The sequence below is a fragment of the Mercenaria mercenaria genome, chromosome 3 (genome assembly GCF_021730395.1).
Source record: "Mercenaria mercenaria strain notata chromosome 3, MADL_Memer_1, whole genome shotgun sequence".
Lineage (NCBI taxonomy): Eukaryota > Metazoa > Mollusca > Bivalvia > Venerida > Veneridae > Mercenaria > Mercenaria mercenaria.
Genome location: NC_069363.1, coordinates 35,113,897 through 35,137,792, shown reverse-complemented (window position 1 = coordinate 35,137,792; position 23,896 = coordinate 35,113,897). Strand labels below are relative to the sequence as shown.

Sequence of the window (23,896 nt, the reverse complement as noted above, 5' to 3'; positions counted from 1 at the left end):
TCAAAAATATGTAAAAGTTGTTGACTGGTATCCAGTCTTAGGAAAAGGATTAAGATAAGTTACCTTGTAGCTTTTTTCCTTATCCTAAATGTATTTGTTACAATGCTGTTTATGTAATGTTTACTTGATTGAAATAAATACTGTTTAAACTAAAAACCCTGTCTTTTGAAAGCTTTTTTTTTTTTTCAAAAAATCTTTAATTTAGTTATAATGCCAAAACCACTAACGGCTTGTTTTGCAAAATACTGGACATCCTACCCAGTCACAAAGCTGCAAAACTGTCAAATACAAATTTGTATAAATTCACTAGACCATTTTTATGCACTTAACAAAACTCTGTATATTTTTTATTTTGTTTTTATTAGTCAAAAATAATACTTATATCCTAAAAATAAACAAACTATTATTTGTATTTGTATTTATTTTAATATTGCTCCATAAACCTTGTACAAAGGGCATTTCTTCAACTTTTAATTTGAAACAGTCATATATCTGTATATTACACACAGAATTAAGCTTTTTAAGATTATGTCATTCTATAATCTCGTATATGTGCAGCAACTGAAGAAACTAAAAACCCAAGGTCTGTCATAAAAAGTGTCATCTGTAATACTTTTTCAACTTCCCAAGTTTGCAAGAAATAATTTGGTCCCAGAGTTTAAAAAAGGTACGTTATTTGTCTCTCCTGAAGTTTGAAAATGACCAAGCGAGGTTTTTGAATCCAGCTGATGAAATGTCTCTTGGTGAGGCCAATATTTACATAACTTTTGTTATCAGTAGAAGCACATGCATGCATATAAAAGAATAACCATATAATACAAGAACAGATTGTACCATGTTGTAAAGCATGTGCGATTATTATCATAGCCTTTTAGAGGTAACAGGATGTATAATTTTAGGCTCAAATATGCTGTGACATTGAACTAATGGACTAAAAGATAACAACAGGGGTCATTTACTGACCTTTGACAATTATGAAACATGAAAAGCTGCAATGCTGGGAAACTGCAGAAGTGACCTTGACTTGGTTACTTAAATTAAATCTCAACCTTTGTCTGAATACAAAGTTACCTACACACCAAATTTGGTGATAATAGGTCTGTCAGAACTAAAAACATTGAGTGGAAACCATTTTAAAGTAACAATGACCTTGACCTGAGTGACCCCAATGCAGTTCCAATGTTTGTCTCGACAAAAACTGTGGAAACACAATGTTTGCTGGAAATTTGTGTTTCTAACACTACATTATTATTATTTCTACCAAAGGCCCAGATTGGAATAACTAGAGCTATCACTAAAGGTGATGAATGTACCCCCCGCATGCACTGACACTGTACATTGCAATTTGACGCACACAAGATTGCATAATTATGTGGACTGTATGTATATAGACTGTATGTATACAGTATAGTAACACAAGAGGACCATGATGGTCCTGAATCGCTCACCTATCCCCACATGACCCAGTGTTGAATTGAGTATGACGTCATTATTTCTATTATTTGACATAGTGACCTAGTTTTTGAGCACATGTGACCTAGATGTCATCAAGATAAAAAAATTCTGACCAATTTTCATGAAGATCCATTGAAAAATATGGCCTCTAGAGAGGTCACAAGGTTTTTCTATTATTTGACCTACTGACCTAGTTTTTGACCGCACATGACCCAGTTACAAACCTGACCTAGATATCATCAAGCTGAACATTCTCACCAATTTTCATGAAGATCCGTTGAGAAATATGGCCTCTAGAGAGGTCACAAGGTTTTTTCTATTTTTAGACCTACTGACCTAGTTTTTAACCCCACGTGACCCAGTTTCGAACTTGACTTAGATATCATCAAGGTGAACATTCTCAACAATTTTCATGAAGATCTCGTGAAAAATATGGCCTCTAGAGAGGTCACAAGGTTTTTCTATTTTTCGACCTACTGACCTAGTTTTTGACCGCAAATGACCCAGTTACAAACCTGATCTAGATATCATCAAGCTGAATATTCTCACCAATTTTCATGAAGATCCGTTGAGAAATATGGCCTCTAGAGAGGTCACAAGGTTTTTTCTATTTTTAGACCTACTGACCTAGTTTTTAACCCCACGTGACCCAGTTTCGAACTTGACTTAGATATCATCAAGGTGAACATTCTGACCAATAATCATGAAGATCTCATGAAAAATATGGCCTCTAGAGAGGTCACAAGGTTTCTCTATTTTTAGTTCTACTGACCTAGTTTTTAACCCCACGTGACCCAGTTTCGAACCTGACCTAGATATCATCAAGATGAACATTCTGACCAACTTTCATAAAGATCCCATGAAAAATGTGACCTCTAGAGTGGTCACAAGCAAAAGTTTACGGACGCACGGACGCACGCACGGGCGAACGCACGGATGACGGACGACGGACACCGCGCGATCACAAAAGCTCACCTTGTCACTTTGTGACAGGTGAGCTAAAAAAACAAAGTCCCATAACTATGCAGAATATTTATCTAAAAGAATCAAACATTCACCATGCACACCTAGGGTTGGTACTGATCACTTGTGTGAAGTTTCATTAAATTGTGTGCAAGGGTTTGGTAGATTAGGCACGCACAAGATTGCATATGCAGACTGTATGTACATAGTATGTTAACAAGAAACAAAGTCCCATAACTCTGCAATTTTTTTTCTGAAAGAACCTAACATGCCCAATGCACAACTACTGTTGTTACTGATCACTTGTGTGAAGTTTCATTAAATTGTGTCAAGGGGATGAGGAGAGATGGTGCGCACAAGATTGTGTCTATGTATATAGTATAGTAACAAAAAAAAACAAAGTGCCATAACTCTGCATTTTTTTTTTTCTAAAAGAACCTAACATGCCCCATGCACAACTACTGTTGGTACTGATCACTTGTGTGAAGTTTCATTAAATTCTGTCAAGGGGATAAGGAGAGATGGTGCGCACAAGATTGTGTCTATGTATATAGTATAATAACAAAAAAACAAAGTCCCATAACTCTGCAAATTTTTTTTTAAAAGAACCTAACATGCCCCATGCACAACTACTGTTGGTACTGATCACTTGTGTGAAGTTTCATTAAATTGTGTCAAGGGGATGAGGAGAGATGGTGCGCACAAGATTGTGTCTATGTATATAGTATAGTAACAAAAAAACAAAGTCCCATAACTCTGCAAATTATTTTTCTAAAAGAACCTAACATGCCCCATGCACAACTACTGTTGGTCTTGGTCACTTGTGTGAGGTTTCATTAAAATCTGTCAAGGGGATAAGGAGAGATGGTGCACACAAGATTGCGTCTACGGACAGACGGACAGACGGCCAGACAGACAGACAACCTGAAACCAGTATACCCTCCCCTTACAACTTTGTTGTGGGGGGTACAAAAACCATTACCAATCTGCTGCCTCCAAAATTTCTACATTACAAAATGTACGGTAGACCAAAACCTTAGCCCACTGTGCCATGGTGGAATTCTCAAAGTATGCAGAGATTAATCATCTCATTCCTAACTAAGTCACTGAATGACACTGGCCTTGACTGGAGTGATGCCAAACTTATTCCCAATCTGTCTTGGAAAAAGCTATTTACACATCAAGGTTGCTGACAAATTACCCAAACTGAAGATACTGAGCGGAAACCATTTTTCTAGTTTTAGTAAAAGTGACCCCATGTACCATTCAAAGCCAGTTCTTCAAATAAGCTTGCTATATACCAATCAAAACCACTACACATCTGCTGCCCTAAAAAAAATCTACATTACAAAAGGTACCATAGACCAATGCTTTAGCCCACTGTGTCATGGTGGAACTTTCAAAGTATGCTGATTAATCAACTTATGCTGACCTTTAACATGGCCCACTGACCTCATACACAAATATACTATCCCAACCTTAGTTATTCTTTGAGCTACCTATAGGTTATAGGACAGACCAAACCAACCGATAGGCAGATTGACCAACATGATCAAAACAACACAAACCCTGTTCTTCAAAGAGTGTGTTCTTACTGAATAATCAATACCTCAAATAGCATCCTTCTGTCATTTCTTCTGGTCACATGACCATCATCTTCCAGTAAACTTAGAGTTTCAAACAGTAATGAATGCTGCTTTTCCATACTGTCACCCTGCAACAGATACAAGAAAATATAAACTTTTAGTAGAAATTCACTAATTTCTCTCCTACATATAATCATGATCTCTAATACAACCACAGGACATGTAATCATAGCAAATACTATTTTCTCTTTAATTTTGTTTTTGTTTTTGTTGGGTTTAACATCGCAAGGACACAATTATAGGTCATATGGCGAATTTCAAGCTTTGATGGTGGAGGAAGACCCTAGATGCCCCTCCGTGCATTATTTCATCACGAGCGGGCACCCGGGTAGAACCACCGATCTTCCGTAAGCCAGCTGGATGGCTTCCTCACATGAAGATTTCAACGCCCTGAGTGAGGCTCGAACCCACATCGGTGAGGGGCAAGTGATATGAAGTCAGCGACCTTAACCATTCAGCCACGGAGGCCCCTTTCTCTTCAATACACTATTTAAAAATTGATTTCTCTCCATTACAATAATAGGACATACAACCAGGAGGCAAAAATTGATTTCTCTCCAATACATTGAGCATATAATTGTAAAACAAATATTGAATTCCTTTGATACAATCACTGGATGTGTAATCTGGAAGCCAATACTGATTCTTTCCAATACTGTACATGAAGCAATACTGACCATGTGAACAAATGAGAAGTTTCCTTTGATTCCCATAAGAGGATACTGCGAAACAAGCCTAAATACAAAACTTGACCAAGACGAAAAAGGGGCATAACCTTCTAAAAATGCAAGAGTTATGGAACCTGTGCAGGTCATGTCAGTGCAAAAAACAGCTTTAATAAATATCACAAAGATCAATGTTTTACAGAGTTCAAATGAACTTTTTCATAATGGGTATTGGTAAATGACGAGCATTAAAATGAACCAACATTAAGCTGCTTCCAACAACCACTATTAAAAACAAGAGGGTCATGATGACCCTGGATCGCTCACCTGAGTAATATGAGCTACATGTTTCAAATGTCAAACTGATGATTTTTAGAAATTTTTTGGAAGATTTTTCGATGTACAATCAAGTAACCCCTGGGGTGGGGCCAATTTTACCTCGGGGGTCATGATTTGAACAAAGTTTGTAAAAGTCTGCAAGGCAATGTTACATATCAAATATCTAAGATTTAGGCCTTCTGGTTTATTTTTAGCAAATTTATGAAGATTTCCATTTGTACAATCAATCTGACCCTGAGGGGGTCAAGATTTGAACAAATTTTGTACAGGTCCACTAGGCAATGCTACAAGTCAAATATCTAAGCTCTAGGCCTTCTGGTTTATTTTTAGAAAATTTTGAAGATTTTTCTATATACAATCAAGTAACCACATGAGGCGGGGTCAATTTGATCCCGGGGGTCATGATTTGAACAAATTTTGTAGAAGTCTACTAGGCAATGCTACATGTCAAATATCTAAGACCTAGGCCTTCTGGTTTATTTTTAGAAAATTTTTGAAGATTTTCCTATGTAAAATCAAGTGACCCCTGGGGCGGGGTCAATTTTGACCCCGGGGATCATGACTGAACAAATTTTGTAGAGGTCCACTAGGCAATCCTACATGTGAAATATCTAAGCTCTAGGCCTTCTGGTTTATTTTTAGAAATTTTTTGAAGATTTTCCTATGTAAAATCAAGTGACCCCTGGGGCAGGGTCAATTTTCACCCCGGGGGTCATGATTTGAACAAATTTTGTAGAAGTCTACTAGGCAATGCTACATGTCAAATATCTTAAGATCTAGGCCTTCTGGTTTATTTTTATAAAATTTTTGAAAATTTTCCTATGTAAAATCAAGTGACCCCTGGGGCGGGGTCAATTTTGACCCCGGGGGTCATGATTTGAACAAATTGTGTAGAGGTCCACTAGGCAATGCTACATGTCAAATATCTAAGCTCTAGGCATTCTGGTTTATTTTTTAGAAAATTGTTGAAAGATTTTCCTATGTAAAATCAAGTGACCCCTGAGGCAGGTCAATTTTGACCCGGAGGGTCATTATTTGAAAACATTTTGTAGAGGTCCACTAGGCAATCCTACATGTGAAATATCTAAGCTCTAGGCCTTCTGGTTTATTTTTAGAAAATTTTTGAAGATTTTCCTATGTAAAATCAAGTGACCCCTGGGGCGGGGTCAATTTTGACCCCAGGTCACAATTTGAATAATTTTAGTAGAGGTCCACTAGGCATTGCTACATGTCAAATATCTAAGCTCTAGGGCTTCTGGATTTTGAGAAGAAGATTTTCCTATGTAAAATCAAGTGACCCCTGGGGCGGGGTCAATTTTGATCCCGGGGTCATGATTTGAAAAAAGTTGATAGAGGTCCACTAGGCAATGCTTTACACCAAATATCTAAGCTCTAGGGCTTCTGGTTTTTGAGAAGAAGATTTTTGAAGTTTTTCCTTTCGGTTGCCATGGCAACCAGAGTTGTGCATAGAATTCAATTCTTTGAAAAAATTTTGTAGAGCTTCACCCAAGGAACATTCCTGTGAAGTTTGGATGAAATTGGCCTAGCGGTTTATGAGGAGATGTCGTTTAAAGTAAAAGTTTACGGACGGACAACGGACGATGGACGAATGACGCCGGACGACGAGTGATCAGAATAGCTCACCCTGAGCCTTTGGTTCTGGTGAGCTAACAACAACAACAAACCCTCAGAAAATCATCGTATTATGAAGCTGCTCCTACTCTGAAACACTACTTTTAAAGATATTGTTCATGTTAACACATCTCAAATTACTGTAAAATGCAGTGTAACAGATCTACAGCTAATTTGGTTTGTAGTCAAAGTAACACATGTGGCAGCCTTCTATCACCTGCTGGTGAACTGCAGATATAAGCTGATTTGCTCTGTTACCGTGACAATCCTCAAGCCGAATCACACCATTAGTCTCACACTACTTAAAGGCTAAAAAAGTAATTTTATTTTGTCTTCTACCTATTTATTTTTTGGAAGGGTATCACTAAATTGTTTAATTTCAGTGTTCAAACTTTGATTTAATGCAGTTATTAGATACAATGCACAGTTTTTGGTTAACATTAAGCAGTTAATGTAAAGCATTTTTCCAATATTTTTTTCTTCTGGGAGGATAAGAAACAAATATTTCTGTATCAGTGCTCTTGAAAGAATATAAGCTTTATTTACAGTGATATGACTGTCAATATTAAATACTGTTATATGAAAGTTGTAATATGTTAACAATATTCAGAAGAACAAATAAAAGTGTTTCTGGACTTAATACAAAATCAGGTTATATGAGTATGGATTTATTTTCATCAAGGTATTATACTTTCCTGCAATAATCTTTTTTTACTGTTGCAACTATACAATTTATGTAACATTAAAATCATATTTATTAAAGAATTACTGCATACTTATTCCAAGATTAAAAATGTCTAAGAATGTCTGTCATTTTTAATTTTTACTTCTTTTTTAACTGAGTTTTTAATGCAGAAAAAAAACTTTAATGACCACATTTAATTGCTACAATTCTACTATTACTCTTCAATGTATTTCTGCATTTTCATATCTTCAGTTAAAAAAAAACAAATGAAAATGTAACAAGCATCCTAAATTTGATTACAGAACAAATAAAAACACACCAAGAGCTAAACCTGTTCATGTGAGAACCAACAGTCAACAGCTGAACATTTCATCACCAAAAGGAGAGGTTGTCATGGTAACAGGAGGGGCTGGGTTTCTAGGGCAACATATTGTCAGTCTGTTACAAACAAAGGCACCTCATGTGAGGGAAATAAGAGTCCTGGACCTCAAACTATACAATAACTTCCTAGGTAATAGATATTCTAACCTGTCTTTAAACAAAATGTATCTTTTATTCATACAAGAGGGTCATGATGACCCTAAATTGCTCACCTGAGTAATATGAGCCACACGATTCAAATGACAAACTTATCCTAAAATATAAAGAAAGAAGGTCAGTAAGTCACATTCATGGTCACTGAAAGTCAGTTATAAGATCTGTGTGCTTAACTGCACATGTCATCCAAAATTCAAGGTTGTATCTTAAAAAATAAGAACATAGGTCAGTAGGTCAAGGTCACAGTCAGGTGACCCCTAATCACTTGGGTCATCAGGTAATTATAGTTAAACAGTCTAGGAACTATGATCTAATAATTTTTAAGTGCTTTTTCCTATATAACCCATATAACAAGTGACCCCCATGGCGGGGCCTCTTTTCATCCCAGGGAAATAATTTGAACAATCTTGTAAGAGATCCACTATGCAATGCTGCACACCAAATATCAAAGGCCTAGGCCTTGAACTTCAGGACAAGAAGATTTTTTAATTAAAAATAAAAACTTGAGCCCCCCCCCCAACTCCCACCCGGGACAGGGCCTCTTTTTACCCCAGGGTAATAATTTGAACAATTTTGGTAGAGGACCACAAGGCAATGCAAAATACCAAATATCAAAAGCCTCAGCCAAGAAGATTTTTTTTAAAATTTCCTATATAAGTCTATGTAAAACTTGAGACCCCTGGGGCAGGACCTCTTTTCACTCCAGGGTAATGATTTGAACAATATTGGTAGAGGACAAGGCAATGCTACATACCAAATGTCAAAGGCCTAGGTCTTATGGTTTTAGACAAGAAGATTTTTAAAGTTTTTTCCTATATAAGTCTATGCAAAACTTAGGATTCCCCCGTCCCCCGGGGCGAGGCCTCTTTTCACCCCACGGGCAAAATTTGAACAATTTTCATAGAGGACCATTAGATGATGTCACATGCCAATATCAAGGCTCTAGGCCTTGCAGTTCTGGACAAGAAGATTTTTAAAGTTTTTCCTTTCGGTTGCCATGGCAACCAGAGTTCTGCATGGAATTCAATTCTTTGAATAATGTTGGAAGGGGACCATCTAAGGATCAATCCTGTGAAGTTTGGTGTAAATATGCCCAGTGGTTTTCAAGAAGAAGATTTTTATAGAACTTGTTGACGAACAGACGAAAGGACGATGGACATTCAATTTGAGCAGTCACAAAAGCTCACCATGAGCCTTTGGCTCAGGTGAGCTAATAAAACTAATGGACATCATGGACCAAATTTTAGGTGATGAGAAAGAACTACTGGCCTAGGAAAAAAAACAAGCCACCTTTGACTAGATTTATTAATTTAAAGGCAGGTTACTACTGGAGTCAGTTTGAAACTGGAAAGTTTCAGCCGACTTGCTGTTTAGGGCAAGTGACTGCTTTATACATATGGCTGCTATAGGAAATTCAATGTGTTCAGTTACTGTATGATGCTATGATAATATTAAAGTAGGTCTAAGTAACACTATTGCTGCTTGGTGTCATACTACTCTACGAACAGATTCTTTTACAACGTTTTATACAAACAGGTCACAGTGACAGAAAGCCAATTTCATCTGTAATAGGAAGTGTGACAGATCTCAGTATTCTAGCAGAAGCCTTAAAGGGTGTTGATAGTGTGTATCATATAGCAGGGAAAATCAGCTATGGTACATTTCCTGACTTCAAGGGAATGTACAACATCAATGTTGAAGGTAAAACAATACATTATTAGGTAAATGCATCATATCATTGTAGTATGAAATGTAGACACAATGCTCCAGATCAGTTCTACCCTTCATATGTTGAAGGTCCAGTTGTAATGGTTGAATAATTTTCAGGAGCCATTACAGGCAAAATGTAAGGCATGTGTGGGCACATTACACACTATAGTAAAATCATAAACATTTCATATTATATATTGTCAGTAGTCATGGATACCTCACAAGAAAAATTCAAACCATGGCTGAAAGGCAAACTCTACCTGAATCAAATAAACTGAGGATAAGTTGAACCGTAAAGCATTAAAAAAGTATACTTAACTATAACAAAATATTTTACTGTTCTTCATATACTTTCAGTCTGTTATCAACTACAACTATGGCATGCTATCTCTTTAGGTTGTCTTTATCAGCCAGAAACTTCAAGATGTAACTGAATCTTTTTGAAAAATGAGATTTTGCCCCAGTAAATGTCACATGACCTTAAAGTTCTGAGCAGCCATTAAGAAAGTGTTTTACTAAATAGTATTTATATACCGAACTTTAAACATGTCAATAGCACAAACTCTGGACCAGACATTTATATCATAAGTCGCGTAATAATCTGACAGTATATCGGGTAAGAAGCAGCATTTGAAAAGACCTACCAACAATTTGTCTTACACAACCAAACTTTCCCTACATATTTAAAGCAACCTTGATCATCAATTTGAAGTTTTTCATGTTTCAGGTACTGCCAACCTTATAAAGGCCTGCCTCCTAAATGATGTCAAAAGATTCATTTACTGCAGTACTGTGGATGTTGTCATTGGATATGATGACATCATAGATGGAAATGAGGCTAACACAGCGCCACCTACAGAATTTTTATTTCCAGGCTATCCAGAGACAAAATATAAAGCAGAGTGCCTAGTTCTGAAAGCTAATGGTACTCCAACACAAAATGGTAACAGTTTTGAATACATTTTAATTTTCAAATTCAGCTTAAAGTATTACTAAAACTGCTCCTTTGAAAAGAATATAAGCTGTGTTTTCTACCATCAATTTATTTGATAACAAGATCAAATATTTACCAAAAGAAGTTCACTATCAGTGATCTCAACTGAAAATGTGTGTGTGTGTGTGTGTATGTGTGTGTGTGCGTGTGTGTGTGTTTTTATCTTATACAACTAAATTTGCCATTAGAATTGATAATACTTTCTGAGTTTATTTCATTGGGTTTCACAAACCTTTTTGCAAGTATTACCATTATGTTAGTCTGTTAACTTAACAATATTCTTGGTTTCCAAACAGTTAGGCTAGACAAACTGTGTATAGAATTAACAAGTTGACCCTAAATTTGAACCCCAATCCCAAAGTATTTATGTTCATCTTGAAAGAAAATGAAAAAAGGATGATGTAAAAAGCTGATTTCAAGGATATTTTGACAACATTTGTTAAAATTCATACTTTGGTGTCTGTTTTATAGCTGTATTTCACACTTTGGAAAAACTATCTATCCTATTATTACAAGATTGGGGGGTGGTAAAGTAACCCTAATCACATGTATTTTTTAGTTTGGCCTTATTAAAAAATAACCATGACTTGGAGGTGGAGAGTCAACCATCACAAAGAAAATACAACTTGCTAGGGAATCAAACCTATGACCTCTTAATGAGTCTTCTACTCAAATTATTCAGCAAATTTGCAAATTAATGTCATGGGTATATTTACAGGAAGTCTGTTACAGACAATGTCATTGAGAGCTAATGTTATGTATGGAGAGGGAGATCCGTACTATATTACCAATGGTCTACGGAATGCACGAGATTCCAATGGTACATTATACCAAGTTGGTAATGGCACAGCACTGTTTCAGCCAGTCTATGTGGGGAATACTGCCTGGGCTTTCATTTGTGCTGGTAGGTATTAGGTCTAAAGCTGTTTTTGATCAGTACAAGTATTACATTAACTTGTGTTTGTCACTTAACAAAAAATCCACGTTTAAAGAACAAGCATAACTGACTCAGGTATAGCAAATAACAGAGTTAGTATACATATATCACAAAATCCTACCGGACTATCTATGATATTACTTTTACATGTAGTATTTCTTTTCCAGATAAAGAATTGACTGGGAACTCAAAACTCGGTGGCAAGTTCTACTTCATACCAGATGACACTCCTCAACAGAACACATTTGAATTCATGGAACCATTCTTAGAGGTCAGAGGTTACAGACTGTCCTCAATTAAATTTCCTTTCAGACTGGTTTATATTTTCTTGCTTTTCTCAGAATTAGTTGTGAAAGCATTATCTCCCTTGATCAAGATAAATCTTCCAGCAGAATCCTACAGTGTGAAGTATATCAATATGACCTTGACCTTTAGTAGCATGAGAGCCAGACAAGAGCTTGGTTTCAAACCAATTTTCTCACCGGAGGAAGCCAAACAGAGAAGTTTACTGTATTACAAACATATGGAGCTATAGGCAGAATACAAAGCACTGTCAATACTCAACTGCAGTCAGTTTATCATATAAACAATGGAACAGCAGACTTACAGAACATTGAAACTTTGTGCTAAGTGAATGATTTGTTCTTTATAATGGGCTACCTGTGGTGACTATAAATAATCTTTAATAATAAATACAAATCCGTACTTTTATTCCCTGTAAAATCCAAAAATGAGTAATATTACAAGAGAATAACTTAATATATAGTATATACATTTCTACAGCACAATGGGAGGGGTTTTATCTGCCTTGAAACCTAAATGGGACGGGTTAAGTCCACCTTGAAATTTCAGCAGGAGTGGTTTTGCCTGCCTTGAAATTTTAATGAGAGGGGTTTTGTCCTACCCATTAAACTGTTGATGTTTTGTCCCCTTCATCAGGAAACAGCGGGAGGGGTTTTGTCTGGCTCCCATTTAAGTGATACTGTCCCTTTTTTATGCAACTTGTACACTAAATTCCTTTCAAAATTTATAAAAACTTGGAGAAAAATTGCCTTTGGAATTAATGATGTATGCAAAGTGTCACAGAATAGTACAAAAACAGGGATGTAAAGGAGTAAAACATAAGACACTTTTGACAAAAATGAAAACCCTGCTTTTTCCAAATATTCATAATTGGTTTCAGTTCTTTTGTTATATTTCAATATCAGTTTTACATCATTTATCAACCTTATCAACCTCAGTGAAAATAAAGCTATTCAGAAATGAGATAACTTACCTGACCATTGTTTAGTTTTGTTAAGATGTCCTTGACCTTGGTGTATTGCAAAAGGTCACTAACAGGAAGGTCAACTATGTGATTGCTTTTGGAAATATAATCAAATATCACAGCTTTTAGGTCACACACCACAGATGTCTGAAACAGATTAAAGCATGTTATACATGATTCAAAGTGTTACGTAAGCAATTTAAAATGAATTCAGTATAATAGAATACAGGACTGTCAAAAAAATGTGCAAAAAAAGCAGTCTTCAATACTATTTTTAGTACAACAGTACTAAATACGTATGGTCTAGTCACTTTCCTATAACCAAACCAGAAATGCTTTCATTGAAAATGCATGTCCCTAGAATGGCACAGCGCGCTGACACAGGATTAAGGTTAGTGTGAGAGCTAGTGCCCTTTGTCAATAACCTTGATCTTGGAGGTACAGACTGTCAAGTGAAAGACCTCCTCCTTATTCTTTGTTTCAATGAAATCCCTTGAATCATTTAAAACAGAGTTTAATACTGACAGACAAACTTACAGAGAGGTATGATGCCTCACTCAGGGGGATATGATTGTATATAAGCATGCATGTTTATGTAATACAATAAATTCCTCTAAAGAATGTTAAGTACTTGTATAAGAAAAGTTGTTCTGGTATCAAGGTCATCTGTTTGGTGTATCTTGCAGACCGTAGAGGCAACTTTCTGTAACTACAACCCTTTGAGAACAAATCATTAGATATTCAAATGCAACACTACATGGAAAGTTGAATGTGGCAACATACTTAGAAAGGCTAAAGTAAACATCAAGCAAATCTGATTTCCTCACACTAAAGACAGAACACCACAGACATGATGTATACTGGTGCTATACAGGACTCCTTTGTATGAATAACAGCAGTATTATAAAACCTGCATCAACTAACAATAAAATTAACCTTAGATGTAATACCAGATGTAGAATCTTGTCTATGTTATTTCAGTAATATTTACCTCAGATGTGATACCGGATGTGGATTCTTGTCTATGTTGTTTCAGTAATATTAACCTCAGATGTGATACCAGATGTGGATTCATGTCTATGTTGTTTCAGTAATATTTACCTCAGATGTGATACCAGATGTGGTTTCTTGTGTAAGTTGCTTCAGTAATATTTACCTAAGATGTGATACCAGATGTGGATTCATGTCTATGTTGTTTCAGTAATATTTACCTCAGATGTGATACCAGATGTGGATTCTTGTCTAGGTTGTTTCAGTAATATTTACCTCAGATGTGATACCAGATGTGGATTCTTGTCTATGTTGTTTCAGTAATATTTACCTCAGATGTGATACCAGATGTGGATTCTTGTCTATGTTGTTTCAGTAATATTTACCTCAGATGTGATACCGGATGTGGATTCTTGTCTATGTTGTTTCAGTAATATTTACCTCAGATGTGATACCGAATGAGGTTTCTTGTCTAAGCTGTTTCAGTAATATTTACGTAAAGTTGTGATACCGGATGTGGATTCTTGTCTACACTGTTTCAGTAATATTTACCTCAGATGTGATACCGGATGTGGATTCTTGTCTACTCTGTTTCAGTAATATTTACCTCAGATGTGATACCGGATGTGGATTCTTGTCTATGTTGTTTCAGTAATATTAACCTCAGATGTGATACCAGATGTGGATTCTTGTCTACTCTGTTTCAGTAATTATGTCTCCCACCACACAGTGATGAGGGAGACATATCGATTTACTCCTGTCTGTGTGTGTGTCTGTGTGTGTGTGTCTGCGCGTGTGTGTCTGTCTGTCTGTCTATCACAAATCTTGTCCGCACTCTTAAGTTGTACATTTCTCATCCGATCTTCACCAAACTTGAACAAAATGTGTTTGACCATAAAACCTTGGCCAAGTTTGATAACTAGCCAAATCGGTCCAGGCACTTTGGAATTATGGCCCTTGAATAACTGAAAATTGGCCTTTTTACTCTTGTCGGCGCTCTTAGTCGAACATTTCTTATCCAATCTTCACCAAACTTGAACCAAATGTTTTTGTCCATAACTCCTCGGCCAAGTTCATTAAATAGCCAAATCACCTGACGCATTTCAGAATTATGGCCCTTGAATTACCAAAAATAAGCCTTTTTACTCTTCAAAGGTATATTTGTAGTGAGTAAACAGTTTATATAAAGACTGACTTGCTATTTAGATGATTAGGCAGTTGTGGGAGACATACGCTTTTCTCAAAAGCAGCTCTAATATTTTCCTCAGATGTGATACTAAATGTGGATTCTTGTCTATGCTGTTTCAGTACTATTTACCTCAGATGTGATACCTGATGTCTATTTTGTTTCAGTAATATTTACCTCAGATGTGATACCAGATGTTGATTCTTGTCTACGTTGTTTAAGTGCCTGCTGCACCTTGTATGGCAGTTGGAATGGTCTGTCATAACGCTGACTATATAGTCTTGGTAACTCACACATTCTGAACACCTGAAACTGTGGGTCAGTAATCTTCTCTGATGCTCAAGTTAAGGACTGGTAAAATATATAAACTTGTATGACAGAACCTGGAACACAAAACTTCTTTTAAAGGTGTCTATTCCTTAATTAATATGATAGCCCCTGCATGCTGTAACTTCTTCTGAAGGTACCTTATCCCTTAATAAATATCACAGACCCCTGCAAACAGTAATTTCTTCTAGAGATACCCTGTTACTTAATTAGTATAAAAGACCTCTGTGCACACTAACTTCTTCAAAAGGTGCCTCATTCCTCTTTTTTTTTAGTATGACAGGTCTATGCACAGAATGACATCTTCTTCTTCAATTAAGTATGATAGACCTCTGCACAGAATAACATCTTCTTCTTCAATTAAGTATGATAGACCTCTGCACAGAATAACATCTTCTACAGATGCTATGTTCTTTAATTAGTATGACAGACCCCTGCAAACAATAATTTCTGCTAAAGGTGCCCTTTCCTTATAATTAGTACATTTACTCTTCAATTAGCATGACAGAACCTGGAGTACCATCACTTCCCTTAACAGTATCTGTACTCCTAAATAAGTATGACAGAACCATGAATAACATTAATTACTTCCCATGAACAATCAGTACTTCTACAGCTAAATAAACATGACCCAAACCTTGAATGTTATTACCCAGTACTTTCCTTAACACAGTACATCTACACCTAAATAAGCATCACTATTACCATCGCTATGTATGACAGAACCCTCCCTATTATCTACATATATCTCAAGTTCTAAAATAGCAAAACAACTCTGCACAACATATTACTTCCAATTTACTAGTGCGCCCATTCCTTAAATAGAATGATTATCACAGAATCCATTTCATGGCATTGCCATTTTAATAACAAAATTTTCAATTTTGAAACACAAGACTGAAATTCAGGATTTTGTTTATGTTTACTTCTGAAAAGATAACAGTTGGGTAAACATCTATTGAAGAATTCTTTCACCAGTAGGATCTAGACAATAAGATAATTTTTTCCGATTACTCTTGATAACATAGGAAAAACCTGAGACTTTTCTCAGATATTTTCTGGCAAAAACAACATCTGAAGGAAATTGTGTGTAAACAGGATGCAAACTTTTTATATGATTTCAGTGTTACTGTAAGTTCAAAGCAATTGTTGTTTTGTTTATTTTGTAGTCTTCATTTGTGACCAGAGCAGATCAAGACCATGGTCTGCACAGTTTGCTATTCAGTCAGTAAATTTTCTGAGAACATCCCTTTATATAAGAAGTGGAACTGCCAAAATTGATTGATGGACCAGTTCATTTTAGAAATTTAGCAGAGTAAAGGTTAAAACTGTTTTGAACTATTAGAAGTAGTATTCAGAGATTTTATTTGACATTTTTGCTTAAATTTTGGCAAGTTTTAGATGTTCACAGGAGATTACAGAACTGACAATGATATATTTAGAAACAACTGGAACTGTTTCATAAAAGTAAACAGATGAAATCAGAATTTTATCTTTATGCACAACAATGCAGATTAATCATTTGTTAAACACCACAACAGTTGCAAAATTGTGCACATTATCAGATTCAGAAAAAGGTGCTAACTACTTGTGCAATACAGTGATAATCTAAAATACAAAATGTAAAACATTAAATTTTTCTTATTTCATACTTTTATTTACAAAATTAATGTTTCAAAAATTTCCCTAGTTTACAACATTAACACAACGTGAGCAAATGATTGAAAATATCATTTTCTTCCCAAACACACACTCAACAATTTCTTATTAGAAATACAGCACTAAAATCTAAGAACAAAAATGGCTGTGAAAATTAACTTTCAAATGCTGTCTGTACTTTATTTGTTTTTTGTTGGATCAGAATGCAGGGGAATTAATCATATAGAAAAAAAAGTAAACATTTTAGAACAGAAATTTGGGATTCAGACATATGAAAATACGTTGATGAAACAAGAAATAAATAATTTAAAAACCACAGTAAGGGAGATAGCGGAGAATATCACAGATTGGAATATAACTGACAAGACTAACAGAAATAGTGATTGTGACGATAAAACAGTGGATATGTCTGAGGTAAACCAGAAACTCAGTGATGTGGTACAAGTAACAAAGTCCTTGTTGTATGCTTTCAATGCTGAAAAACAAGAACGTATCAAAGTTACTGCAGAGCTTGAAACTCTGAGAAAAACAGAACAGGATGCTAAAACTGAAGTAAAGACACTTAAAGAAAATCTGGAAGTTATTCAAGAGAACCTGAAAACACAGGAAGACATGCACAGAGAAGAAATGGAGCAAATGCAAAAGAAAATAGATGATATAACAGCTTATAAAGAAACAATGGAAGAGTTGCTTATTGAACAAAAGGTTTTAAATAATGAAAAGTCAATTTCTAAACTTGCAATTGAGTGTGACAGAGCTGTCAACACAATGGAAACAAAATATGAATCTGTTGTTACAAGTATTACAGGAGTAGCCGAGAGCTTGAAATTGCAACAGATCGCATTTTCTGCCAGGCTCGCTTCCCACATTGAAAACCTGGACCCGTGGCAAACCGCTGTGTTTAATCAAGTTATAACTAACACAGGAAATGCATATTCTGGACAGACTGGAATCTTCACTTCTCCGGTACCTGGTGTTTACGTGTTCTACACACACATTTTGGCAAGTGATCGCAACCTAGAAATGTGTTTGCAAAGAAATGGTCGCAATGTGTTATGGCTGTATGTTAATGGGAAAGGACATGGAGGTGACAGTAACATGATCGTGTTACACCTTAATAAAGGCGATGAAATTAAGGTAGTCAAACATGGACCATATGGAAGTCGGCCATTCTATGTGCATCATGTATGGAGTACATTCTCTGGCTATATACTTTATCCAACAACTGGGTGAAAACAAAAACAAACATATTCTGACACTGTATAGAAAATACCAAATTTTACTGCATAAACTGACATGGTGACTCTTTTATACTATCATACTATGTGTCAAAGACAATACACAAGAATGTAATTTTCTATTATTCATTTACAACCATTCTGTCAAAAGCAAAATGATTATAGATACAAGCTACAATGTATAAATATGTACAAAACACAGCTTTTCATAACATTAAAGAATTGCTGAGTGGCTGAGTGATACTTAATTTTTGATTTGTAAAATTTATGACTATATCTAATAGGCTATATAATTTACTACAATCCCCAAGACAAAATTAATCATTTAAAAAAAAACAGAGCTATCTCATAACAATAAGCAAAACATTCTGAAGCCCTTCAAAGTTACACTAGCTTACATACAAAATCTTCAGCAGAATTTTTTAAGTTGAAAAAGGGACATAATTTTGCCAAAATGTAAGCAAGGTCTATGAAATATGCCATCTGAAATGATCTCATGATGACAAAATTATGTACAGAATCTGAAAACATTTGGTCCATTAGTTCCTTAGAAACATGCTCTAATGCTACACTTTCATAATTGTAAGTTAAGAAGGGGCATAATTTCAACAAAATAAAAAGAGGTAACCTCATGTTGCAAAATAAAAGTTTGAAGTTTGAAAAACCAATAGCCAATCAGTTTTAGAAGAACCTGTTTTCACACAAAACTTCCTTGACATAGACGCTAGTACAAGCACTGACAAAAAGGGTGACAACAGTAGCTCTATTACAATACTGTTTTGATAAGCCCAATAAACATGGTAGATCAAAGAAGTATAAAATACACAGAATGGCAACTGGCTGTAATCTCGCGTGAGCTCGTGTCAGAGCGTGATTCGGCGTTATCTTACTAAAAACAAACATCGGCGAGCATGGAGTTACAATTTGTACCTTTAAAACTACATTTAAAATACATGTTAGCTTCTAAAACAAAATTAGTTTAATGTGAAATGGTCTTAAGACACGAAGTACACGTTTTTTTTTGTCATCGAAAGAAGCGTGGTCATACGGTGATAATTATTTTACCGATGAATAATTGCTTTCGCATACAAAATGGCGCGTGGAGAAAGCGCCACTTTCGGTAAACGAGATCTCGTTTTTTTGTCACGGGAGGTTGGCGAGATTTGCTCTATATGCCTTTCAAGTTGCCAATCTATTTATTTTTATAGCTCTTTGGGTAGATCTACTTAATATTCATCCTCAAAAATACCAGACAGAAAACTACAGAGAAAGACACTGTTTTTTTCAAGTGGCCTGAAGGACCACAAACTTTCTAAAATCCAGCAGTTCCCAAAAATCAATATCCACTATAAAATTTAATGACACCAACAGTTTTAACTTTCAAAACCTCTGGTATAAAAAGATTATATAAAAGTTTTACTGTTCAAAGACTTTGAACTTTACGGAAATGACAACCGTAAGCTAATTAGCTTTTTGTCCAATTCCCTTAACACATTTGCTGTGTATTATTCATGTAATGACTTATAAATAGAATATGTTTAAACCAAAGACTCTGAAACGATAATTATTGAAAACTGTGTTCTAAAATCTAGGGGCATTCATTTAGCTAGAGTGAAGAAAAAGTAACTTAAAATATAACAAGAACTGTCTATAAGACAGCGCACTCCAACATTCCTCATCTTCAAAATCAAACAAGGGCCATAACTTGACAAGACACTAATGTAGCTGAGTTAACTTATCATTATAATTTATTCTAATAATTTCGACAACTTGCATGCAAAACTTCAACCAAATTTTGAAGATTTTATCTAGCTTGGTTACTTCAGTAGTTTTTGATGACTTAGAAACATTGTATAAAATTTCAATCCAATATATGTAAAGGTTACTTAGATAAACAAGAGTGCCAGACTGTCACAAAATAAGCCTGTCTAAATAATTCAAGGGCCATAATCCAAGAGTGCCTTGGGCGATTTGGCTTGTTATCAAACAAGATATTATGCCCGCAAACATTGTTAGCAAGTTAGGTGAAGATCTGATGAAAACTGTTCGACTTAAGAGAGCGGACAGGCTAAATTCGCAGTTTTTCAAGTAATTCAAGGGCCATAATCCAAGAGTCCCTGGGGCGATTTGGCTGGTTATTGAAACTGGTTGAGAAATTATGCCAACAAACATTGTCAGCAAGTTTGGTGAAGATCAGATGAGAACTGTTTGACTTAGAGAGCGAACATGCTTTTGGATGCCGAATGCCACCCGCCCGCCACAGGTGTTCACATCATACGTCCCGCTATTTCAGGGATGGGCATATAAAAATTGCATGTGTAACTTACACAAATGACTACACCAACTACTGCGATGAGTAGAATAGCTGTCATAATTCTTTAAATAATTCAGCTGAAAAAACACAAACACACAAACATCTGTTTGCAGCATGTTTATCAGAGCAACTGAAAAACCAAGTCAACTTCAAATTTTCAACACAAAGGGAGCTGCCACCATTTTGTGTATAATATCAAAGCTGAAACTGCTGGCCATACTTTCGATTCTGACATTGTAAACTGCCTTTCCAGATCACATAAATGAATTACTTGAAAAAAGTAATGATTCAGTTTTTATAGAGATTGTATTTATTTCAGATAAAAACAAAATGAGATTGAGCAATTGGTCAGACATAAATAACTTAATAAGTCATTATGACTTGAGTATTGCAGATCTTCCTTGCAACACATTTTCAGATGATTTTTTTTCCTTAAGGCAATTTCATTAAGATGCATTGACAATGGATTAAAATTTAAGTAATCTGTAATGTTCTAGAGTTACTGAAAAAGTGAACTTGTCATAAATTCATGATCACAGCACATGTACAATCATCATATCACACAGCAGAACAATCATGTACTTTTCAGAAAATCTTAGTTACTTTCTGTCTTTGATAACTGCAATTACTTTCAGATAATGTATGTTAAAAATTCTTAGTAGATGAGCAAATTTTAGTTGATTTTATATTGACAACCTGTGAATCTTAGGAGTTTAGCATAACCGCCAGCTTTCAGGATTTACTGGCCCACCTGAAAATACTGTCCTGCGGTCAGCAGACCATCGTTAGTGTCATTCAATGATCTCTTTTTTTTTCAGTTATTGAACATGGTCATTTCAACATGATTTATTGTTCATAGCAACATTTTAGGTATACCAATTTTTCTATTAATACTCGTGAACATAAAATAATCTGTTCTAATTCTAGTTTTAAACTTTCAACTCTTATCTTGTCAAGTTTCATTCAAGCACTAATGAAATAAAGGATACTGTGAATATTTGCCACAACTTCTTTTTTGTCTCTAAAGATCTTTAACTTCCCCTTGACTTGTATCAGATCACCGAGACTATAGCCTTCCGTGGTTTCGGCAGTATACATCTGTATCTCATTCACCTTCTGTCTTAACAATACTGGAAGACCATCTAAAGTTGAGACAGGAGCTGAAACATTATAACATGATATGATATTGTAAAATCACTTTAAATTAATGCATATTTATAGCATGTCAAGGGGGCCTCCTTGGCCAAGTGTTAAGGTCTCTGACTTCAAATCACTTGCCCCTCATCAATGTGGGTTCAAGCCTCACTCTGGGTATAGAATTCTTCATGTGAGGAAGCCATCCAGCTGGCTTACAGAAAGTCGGTGATTCTACCCAGGTGGTCACCCATAATGAAATAGTGCAGGGAGGGGCACCTAACATCTTCCCTCCACCATCAAAAACTAGAAAATCACCATGACCTACACTGCGACTTTAAATCTGACAAAAAAGCAAAACAGCAGGTCAAAACTGGAGGCTGGAGAAATGAAAACCTTCTTCACTTCCATTTCAGTTCTTGCACATGCAACATATTGCAAGCTTGGGCAAGTCACTCCCACTCGCTCCACGTGTACTTGCATATTTGCAAGTATGCAAGTTTACATTCAACCTACAGGGAGCCTCTGAGCCTCAACCCAACAGTGGTGATGTTGTAATTATTACAGTAACTGTTGCAAGGGAGACAACTAAGCTCTGTTATTACCTGTATGACTGTAAAAGTTGTCCTTCCAGCAACAACACAGTATAACACCAGTTCCATCATCAACTGAAAGAGATTAAATGAGCCGTGCCATGAGAAAACCAACATAGTAGGTTTGCGACCAGCATGGATCCAGACCAGCCTGCGCATCCGCGCAGTCTGGTCAGGCTCCATGCTGTTCGCTTTTAAAGCCTATTGGAATTGGAGAAACTGTTAGCGAACAGCATGGATCCTGACCAGACTGCGCGGATGCGCAGGCTGGTCTGGATCCATGCTGGTCGCAAAGCCACTATGTTGGTTTTCCCATGGCACGGCTCAAATGTCTGATTGAATAACAATCATGTATTGCAGTCTATGTCTATGCTGCTCTTTTAGGTATTTCTCATGCATAATTTGTGGTTTTCAGTTGACTAACTGCAGTACATAAATTCCACAACTCTGCAAGTAAATGACAACTTCAGTACATGAACAACTGGTGAAAGACAAATAATTTTTATAGGTAAACTTTCCTATCGAATCATCAGGTTGATTTAGACTTGGCGTATAATTTTTATTTCGTAATCTGATAAGACAGTAACCTTAGTCCTGCTCAAAAAATCACACTGTTTTTGAACACATACGGATTTTAAAATATTTGCTGCTGATTTCAATCGGTTTGTGGTATTGTTTGTAAATATCTAAGTGAAATAAAAATAATAATGAAAATTTATATTATTTCTAATATAATCTCTGATTTACATACCTGCATAAATGAAACATTTTGAGTTTTCTACTTTTTTCACGACCACTCCTAGAACATCCACCTTGTAAATGGGGTGATTCTTGAACGAAAAAGCACCTGTTGAATATAAATATAATGGAACATAACTGTATGCAAATAACAAAACTTACACTATATAATGCAAGGAATACAATAATACAACTTGCCATTCCATAGGTTGTCTCATATGTAACTTGCACCTATAAATACATATAGATATAATTACCCAAACGACAAAGTCTTTTTTGCACAAATGGGCCAATAGCTCGTTTGGCAAACCAGAGAGCAAAACTGGCCGTAAGTCACCCATAAGATTAAACCAAGCCATGTATAGTGAAGCAGAGTGGTCTACCAGTCTGAAGGAGTTCATGCCAAGATGCCAAAGACATAGCCTGGCTCAGGTGAGCTTCAAGTAATGTCAGATACATGTTATTTTCCTATGAATCAAATACAAACTGAGAAGATAATGTAGGCAGAAACTTCACCTGTATAATATGGATACTCTTCCATTTCTAGAATGTCCTCAATGTACATCTTGTTATACACGTTGAAGTGGTAGTCCAAACCCCATAGCTTTGGTGGATAAAACTCCAAACTACTGTCATCTGTAAAGGACCCGGGGCAAGCCATCCTGAAAATGTACTTATAATTTTCAAATTTCTGTGTGTTATGAAATGGATCACTATATATAAATAACATTTCTTATAAATAACATTTACCATCCCAACATACTAACTGACAGTTCCAGCTGCAGTTTCTAAATAATTAATGGTCAATAACTCTAATGTTAATGAGTTAGATCCTGACTATATTTGCTGAAAAGCATCAAGTCTTAATACAACAAGAGCTGTCCGTA

General features: G+C 35.7%; 3 protein-coding genes across 3 annotated transcripts in view; 2 read left to right on the top strand and 1 right to left on the bottom strand.

The window, feature by feature from the left end:
- The window catches only part of LOC123525099 (CST complex subunit STN1-like), a 30,522-nt gene extending 6,849 nt beyond the window's left edge, over window positions 1-23,673 (bottom strand). Inside the window, exons 1-7 of the mRNA XM_053538178.1 lie at window positions 23,526-23,673; window positions 23,023-23,118; window positions 22,284-22,346; window positions 21,534-21,704; window positions 15,184-15,338; window positions 12,840-12,977; window positions 4,028-4,132 (exon numbers count right to left, since the gene is read on the bottom strand). Of these exons, the coding sequence (XP_053394153.1) occupies window positions 4,028-4,132; window positions 12,840-12,977; window positions 15,184-15,338; window positions 21,534-21,704; window positions 22,284-22,346; window positions 23,023-23,118; window positions 23,526-23,670 (873 nt within the window). The 5' untranslated portion in view covers window positions 23,671-23,673. The remainder of the gene's footprint in view (window positions 1-4,027; window positions 4,133-12,839; window positions 12,978-15,183; window positions 15,339-21,533; window positions 21,705-22,283; window positions 22,347-23,022; window positions 23,119-23,525) is intronic.
- Window positions 6,599-12,826, top strand: LOC123525098 (3 beta-hydroxysteroid dehydrogenase/Delta 5-->4-isomerase-like). The gene is made up of 5 exons (XM_053538179.1): window positions 6,599-7,896; window positions 9,459-9,623; window positions 10,360-10,575; window positions 11,345-11,530; window positions 11,731-12,826. The coding sequence occupies exons 1-5, from the start codon at window positions 7,779-7,781 to the stop codon at window positions 12,096-12,098; spliced, it is 1,053 nt and encodes a 350-aa protein (XP_053394154.1). The 5' UTR covers window positions 6,599-7,778; the 3' UTR covers window positions 12,099-12,826.
- Window positions 17,065-18,467, top strand: LOC123525100 (uncharacterized). The gene has a single exon (XM_045303844.2). The coding sequence runs from the start codon at window positions 17,134-17,136 to the stop codon at window positions 18,223-18,225; it is 1,092 nt and encodes a 363-aa protein (XP_045159779.2). The 5' UTR covers window positions 17,065-17,133; the 3' UTR covers window positions 18,226-18,467.
- Window positions 23,674-23,896: the final 223 nt, after the last annotated feature.

Bases quoted from the DNA above. Each gene is read 5' to 3' on its own strand.
- LOC123525098 (XM_053538179.1), top strand. From the start codon at position 7,779: ATGGTAACAGGAGGGGCTGGGTTTCTAGGGCAACATATTGTCAGTCTG. The intron at 7,897-9,458 runs GTAATAGATATT...TTATACAAACAG, and splicing joins ACTATACAATAACTTCCTAG to GTCACAGTGACAGAAAGCCA. The intron at 9,624-10,359 runs GTAAAACAATAC...TTCATGTTTCAG, and splicing joins GTACAACATCAATGTTGAAG to GTACTGCCAACCTTATAAAG.
- LOC123525100 (XM_045303844.2), top strand. From the start codon at position 17,134: ATGGCTGTGAAAATTAACTTTCAAATGCTGTCTGTACTTTATTTGTTT.